The sequence below is a fragment of the Electrona antarctica genome (genome assembly GCF_951216825.1).
Source record: "Electrona antarctica genome assembly, chromosome: 3".
Taxonomy (NCBI): domain Eukaryota; kingdom Metazoa; phylum Chordata; class Actinopteri; order Myctophiformes; family Myctophidae; genus Electrona; species Electrona antarctica.
In genome coordinates, this window is record NC_136808.1 from 62,713,547 (window position 1) to 62,721,046 (window position 7,500).

Below are 7,500 nucleotides of genomic sequence, written 5' to 3' on the forward strand. Positions count from 1 at the left end.
GATTTGTACGCCACTAGGTGGCGCGCTATGAACTTGTAGGTCTGCTATTTTTGAAAAATCGTAAAAATGCGGCACAAATCTTTGAATAGGTAAATATTCTTTCAGAGCGAAGGTTTCTTTCAGGCCTAAATGGGTTAATTTGTTAAAATTATGGCATTTCTGATATATTTAAGGTCCGCTATTTCTGCTATTTTTTAAAGTATAAAATGTATAAAAACACCAGTAATTTCTTGGTATATTTCAATTTGTCATATCTGCCCTGTGCACGTTTTCATTACGAAGCCTAAAAGGCAAACAGAAATGTAATTTCTATTCATATTAAGTGTTCCAATTTCCAATGCCATAAAAGCACAATTAAATTGTAATTATTTATGACAATTGACAGCTTTTTTGCCCAGAATCTTACAGAATGTCATAACTGTGTGGAAAAGATAACAGACTGAAATACAAAGGACAAGTGAATTTAGTAAATGTTAATGTTTTTGTATATTTTTCTTTTGATACTCGCTTTGATTGTAGTACATGTGTTAAACTTTTATTTGTGAAATGACAAAGGAACATGGATACTGTTCATTCAAGTGCTGTGGATGATATAAAACATTTGAAAAGGGAAGGGTGACTGTGGTTTAATTCTGGATCTCATTATTTACATAACAAGGTTTGAGCTTTCTATCTAGCACCCTCTGCTGGAACACTCCGTCATCGCGGTTCCTGTTTACACTGAGCATGTGCAAACCTCCCGCAGGAGACCGGGCCACACCTCCGTGAACCTTCCTCTTTATTTTTCCTAGCTACGGATGTAGTCTGGAGACATCTGGGGCACAAAACCTGTTAATCGTCAACTTAACCCATTTTGGGCGGTAAATGGTAAATGGTGCATTTATATAGCGCCTTTATCCAAGGCCCTTTACATAGATTGTGCATTACATTCACCCAGTCATACACTGATTGCGGCGGAAGCCATGCAAGGTACCAACCAGCACATCGGGAGCAATTTGGGGTTCAGTGTCTTGCCCAAGGACACTTCGACATGTAGACAGGAGCCGGGATTCGAACCGCCGACCCATGGATCATTGGACGACCTGCTCTACCTCCTGAGCCACAGTCGCAGGAACCCCTTTTGGTGTTTTAAAGCATTATGTTATAATTTAGCTATTGAAAAATAGCAGATCGCGCTATGAGCTGGGGGGGTCCCTGAAACTACATATTTTGAGATGGGGGGTCCGTGGCCCAATAGAGATAATTCTGGGGGTCCTTGACATGATAAAGGTTGAGCACCACTGACATAGAAACATGGGTTTTTCAGAAAAAATTTAGGATTTAGAAGCCTTTTTTTAATTGACCTCAGTCCAAAATGGGTTAATTAATTGTTAAAATGATGGCATTTCTGATATATTTAAGGTCCGTTATGGAATTTGTTCACCCATCAAACTTCGTGAGCAAAGCTTGTAGATCTGCTATTTTTTACCTTTAACACTTAGGCCGCTAGCATTTATTGAAAAATTAGGATCTAATTCACGCCAGCATTTCTTTAATTTGAGCTCTTATTTTGAAAAGCCGCCATTTCCGGTCCATGAGCAGTAGTCATAACCTTGGAATCTACACGGAGCTAGGCAGGCCTTGTTTACAATCTGAATCCAGACCGGAGCTCTGGAGAGCTCTACATCGTCAGATCTGTGCCGTCAAAGAAACGCTGTTTTGACCAAAATGCCATCTGGGACAAGGAATAGGAGATACAGGCAATTGAAAGAAATGGATAGAATGGATTCTTATGGCGACGACGATCTAAGATGGGTGATCCAGTGCTGTGCTAACACAGCTAGCTAACCGGCTAACGTGAGTAGCATTTTGGCTCGAGCAATCGAACGCGCTATAAAAGCTCAATTGCCGAAGGCCGTCGGCAATGGCGTTAAGCGCCAGTATCAAAATTAGGCTTCAATTGACTTTAATCGTCGGCAATGGTGCTGAGGGAGTTGTGCCCCAGTCTCTATACTACATCCGTATAGCTAGGAAAAATAAAGAAGAAGGTGCACTTAATATGAATAGAAATTACATTTCTGTTTTACCTTTTAGGCTTCGTAATGAAAACGTGCACAGGGCAGATATGACAAATTGAAATATACCAAGAAATTACTGGCATTTTTATACATTTTATACTTTAATGGTCAACTTAAATGTGCAGTGTAAATGGTGACAGCTCACCTGATGTCTTTGATCTCCAGGGAGATGTAGGTGCCGTCGTACAGGTCCAGGTCCCCCAGGGGAACCTTGGCCATGATGCAGTCCCCGTCCTCTTTATAGTGTCTCTGCTCCAGGCCCGTGTCCCTGTCCTCGTTCTCCTCGATGTGGATCTTCTGAGCCACCAGCTGCTTCTACAGAACCAGCACACAGGTAAATACTGCTTCTACAGAACCAGCACACATAAATACTGCTTCTACAGAACCAGCACACAGATAAATACTGCTTCTACAGAACCAGCACACAGATAAATACTGCTTCTACAGAACCAGCACACAGATAAATACTGCTTCTACAGAACCAGCACACATAAATACTGCTTCTACAGAACCAGCACACAGATAAATACTGCTTCTACAGAACCAGCACACAGATAAATACTGCTTCTACAGAACCAGCACACAGATAAATACTGCTTCTACAGAACCAGCACACAGATAAATACTGCTTCTACAGAACCAGCACACAGATAAATACTGCTTCTACAGAACCAGCACACATAAATACTGCTTCTACAGAACCAGCACACAGATAAATACTGCTTCTACAGAACCAGCACACAGATAAATACTGCTTCTACAGAACCAGCACACAGGTAAATACTGCTTCTACAGAACCAGCACAGATAAATACTGCTTCTACAGAACCAGCACAGATAAATACTGCTTCTACAGAACCAGCACAGATAAATACTGCTTCTACAGAACCAGCACAGATAAATACTGCTTCTACAGAACCAGCACACAGATAAATACTGCTTCTACAGAACCAGCACACAGGTAAATACTGCTTCTACAGAACCAGCACACGTAAATACTGCTTCTACAGAACCAGCACAGATAAATACTGCTTCTACAGAACCAGCACAGATAAATACTGCTTCTACAGAACCAGCACAGATAAATACTGCTTCTACAGAACCAGCACAGATAAATACTGCTTCTACAGAACCAGCACAGATAAATACTGCTTCTACAGAACCAGCACACAGATAAATACTGCTTCTACAGAACCAGCACACAGATAAATACTGCTTCTACAGAACCAGCACAGATAAATACTGCTTCTACAGAACCAGCACAGATAAATACTGCTTCTACAGAACCAGCACACAGATAAATACTGCTTCTACAGAACCAGCACACATAAATACTGCTTCTACAGAACCAGCACACATAAATACTGCTTCTACAGAACCAGCACAGATAAATACTGCTTCTACAGAACCAGCACACATAAATACTGCTTCTACAGAACCAGCACACATAAATACTGCTTCTACAGAACGAGCACAGATAAATACTGCTTCTACAGAACCAGCACACATAAATACTGCTTCTACAGAACCAGCACAGATAAATACTGCTTCTACAGAACCAGCACAGATAAATACTGCTTCTACAGAACCAGCACACATAAATACTGCTTCTACAGAACCAGCACAGATAAATACTGCTTCTACAGAACCAGCACAGATAAATACTGCTTCTACAGAACCAGCACAGATAAATACTGCTTCTACAGAACCAGCACACAGATAAATACTGCTTCTACAGAACCAGCACAGATAAATACTGCTTCTACAGAACCAGCACAGATAAATACTGCTTCTACACAACCAACACACAGATAAATACTCACTACACTGTTACTGTAACTGCCTCTACACAACCAGCACACCGATAAATACTCAATACAGTGTTAAGGTGCGTTCAGACTTGGATGGTTAGAGCGACGTGATTACATACAAAGTCAATACAAAGACGAGAATTGTGCGAACGGGCACGCCACGACATGGCGCGGTACAAAAGGGACGAACCGAGGCGAATAGATGAAAAAGCATCATACGGTTTTCCAATACATTTTTGAATTGTGATATTGGTGAAAATAGATCAACATTGTCCAGCTATACATGCGTACCAAACACATTATGCGAGAGGATTGGAAAATGTTGCTCTTCAACATAATTGGTATGTGCAATATTATGTTTTTAACCCATTCTGTACGGGAACCCCTTTTGGTGTTTTAACTAAGCATTATGATGTACTTTAGCTATTGAAAAATAGCAGATCTACAAGCTTGTAGGTCTGCTATTTTTTTTTTTTAAATCGTGAAAATGCGGCACAAATCTTTGAATTATATATATTCTTTCAGAAGTTTTTTTTATTTCGACGTCGGGCCTAAATGGGTTAACTTAGTGTTTCGCATTAAAGTTCAAAATGACAATATTGAATCTACCCCAAAAACTACTGTAATGCTCTGGCTAGTTCTTAAGCGGCAGCGGTGGCCGAACGGACTGCGGAGCGGTCTTGATACCGGTAGGTCGCCAGTTCGAATCAGCGGTCTGACACGTTAAAATTACCACCGTTGAAGTGCCCTTGAACAAGGCATTGAACCACTACGATGAAATGTTCTATGAGCAGGGCCTGGCTGGAAACAAGTTCTTGAGCTTAGCCCAGATACCCTGGGTAAATATAGTAATCATTTCATTTCATTTCAGATAATAGTTCCTAGTCCAGTGGGTTCCTAGTCCAGTGGGTTCCAAGTGAACCCAGATGTTTGCCTGGGACATTAAACTAGTGGAAAAAAAAGCAGGTCTACAAGCTCACAATGTGTCGATTCACAGCACATTGCAGGCTTTCAGATCTGCAATTTTCAATACTTCTTAAAACATTTGTTTTTAAATTTAGGTAATTTATTTTATTTTATTCATGAAATTCCGTTTGAAAAAAGTTTGAATTTGTTTTTAACTTTGTGTGTGAAAATCCTTTTATTTAGGAAACAAAAAAGGGATCCACGACCCACTGTTCAGGAAACCATGCCCTAGTCCAGGGGTGGGCAACTTTGACGATGGAGAGGGCCACTATATTTCCACACTCACTCCCTAGGGCCATATATTACTGTATATATATATATATATATATATATATATATATATATATATATATATATATATATATATATATATATATATATATATATATATATTACTGTAGCCATATATTACTGTAGCCGATCTACAAGCTCAAAACGCGTCGCGCTGCGACGCGTTTTGAGCTTGTAGATCGGCTATTTTTGCTATATTCGAATTGCAATGTTGAATCATTTTTTACTATTTTTGAATTGGAATCCTGAAAATTAAAATTGTTATGTAAATTCAAATGCCTTTAATTATACGTGTGTTGAGCAATGAGCTACTAATTTAGACTGAAGTAATTAAAGCGGGTCATGTTAGCATGTTGTGGAATTGTAAACATCTGAAACCAATATTATATCAGTATTCTGACATTAACCTGAGGGCCACATTAAGTGAAGGTGGGGGCCGCATGTGGCCCCCGGGCCGCCAGTTGCCCACCCCTGCCCTAGTCCATATATTGACAGTTGAAACCATGCCCTAGTCCATATATTGACAGTTGAAACCATGCCCTAGTCCATATATTGACAGTTGAAACCATGCCCTAGTCCATATATTGACAGTTGAAACCATGCCCTAGTCCATATATTGACAGTTGAAACCATGCCCTAGTCCATATATTGACAGTTGAAACCATGCCCTAGTCCATATATTGACAGTTGAAACCATGCCCTAGTCCATATATTGACAGTTGAAACCATGCCCTAGTCCATATATTGACAGTTGAAACCATGCCCTAGTCCATATATTGACAGTTGAAACCATGCCCTAGTCCATATATTGACAGTTGAAACCATGCCCTAGTCCATATATTGACAGTTGAAACCATGCCCTAGTCCATATATTGACAGTTGAAACCATGCCCTAGTCCATATATTGACAGTTGAAACCATGCCCTAGTCCATATATTGACAGTTGAAACCATGCCCTAGTCCATATATTGACAGTTGAAACCATGCCCTAGTCCATATATTGACAGTTGAAACCATGCCCTAGTCCATATATTGACAGTTGTAACCATGCCCTAGTCCATATATTGACAGTTGAAACCATGCCCTAGTACATATATTGACAGTTGAAACCATGCCCTAGTCCATATATTGACAGTTGTAACCATGCCCTAGTCCATATATTGACAGTTGTAACAAAACACACACCTCTAGTTTCTTGAGGTAGTCGACACGTGTCTCCTGTCTCATGAAGATGACAACATCATGAGGGTGTTTGAGGTTCAAAGGGGAATCCACCTGCAACCACAAAACACATCATCATCAGAGATCAGGCCACAAGCTTCCAAAAATAAAACTACTTGTACAAACACCTTCCGTTCCCTGGCTGAAGCAGATGAGTGCCAAGGACAAATAAAACTACTTGTACAAACACCTTCCGTTCCCTGGCTGAAGCAGATGAGTGCCAAGGACAAACACCTTCCGTTCCCTGGCTGAAGCAGATGTACAAACACCTTCCGTTCCCTGGCTGAAGCAGATGAGTCCTTTACAAACACCTTCCGTTCCCTGGCTGAAGCAGAGGAGTCCTTTACAAACACCTTCCGTTCCCTGGCTGAAGCAGATGAGTGCCAAGGACATTTACACAATCACACATCCACTGATGCTACATATCGTCGCTCATGTCGGGAATCAAATGTAGCAGATCTATAAGCTCAAAATGCGTCAATTCGTGTCACGTTTCGAGCTTGTGCTGCTTTTGTGTGATGCTGTAACTAGTATGACCAAGCATTCATGCAATATGCAATTTACACACACACACACACACACACACACACACACACACACACACACACACACACACACACACACACACACACACACACACACACACACACACACACACACACACACACACACACACACACACACACACACACACACACACACACACACACACACACACACACACACACACACACACACACACACACACACACACACACACACGTTGCTAGAAACCTGTTATCCAGTTTTTTTTTCTAAAATAAATAAAATGCTACTACTTCATACTAGTCACATAAGTAGCAAAGATGGATATACTGTACAAGCTTAATATGCTCTGCTTCTCTTTTTATTGAATTGTGAAAAGCAACAGTTTGACATAATGAAGACTTTCCACCCAACAGATGAAGTGTGAGATGGGAGTAGTGTCATACAGAGTAGTGTCATACAGAGTAGTGTCACACAGAGTAGTGTCACACAGAGTAGTGTCACACAGAGTAGTGTCACACAGAGTAGTGTCATACAGAGTAGTGTCACACAGAGTAGTGTCATACAGAGTAGTGTCACACAGAGTAGTGTCACACAGAGTAGTGTCATACAGAGTAGTCATACAGAGTA

General features: G+C 40.7%; 1 protein-coding gene across 3 annotated transcripts in view; it reads right to left on the reverse strand.

Annotated features, from left to right (window-relative positions):
• Positions 1-7,500, reverse strand: part of ttc17 (tetratricopeptide repeat domain 17) — a 72,795-nt gene that overhangs the window by 58,422 nt on the left and 6,873 nt on the right. For all 3 annotated transcript variants that reach the window (XM_079496158.1, XM_079496157.1, XM_079496159.1), the window contains exons 2-3: positions 6,310-6,399; positions 2,203-2,372 (exon numbers count right to left, since the gene is read on the reverse strand). In XM_079496158.1, the coding sequence (XP_079352284.1) occupies positions 2,203-2,372; positions 6,310-6,399 (260 nt within the window). The remainder of the gene's footprint in view (positions 1-2,202; positions 2,373-6,309; positions 6,400-7,500) is intronic.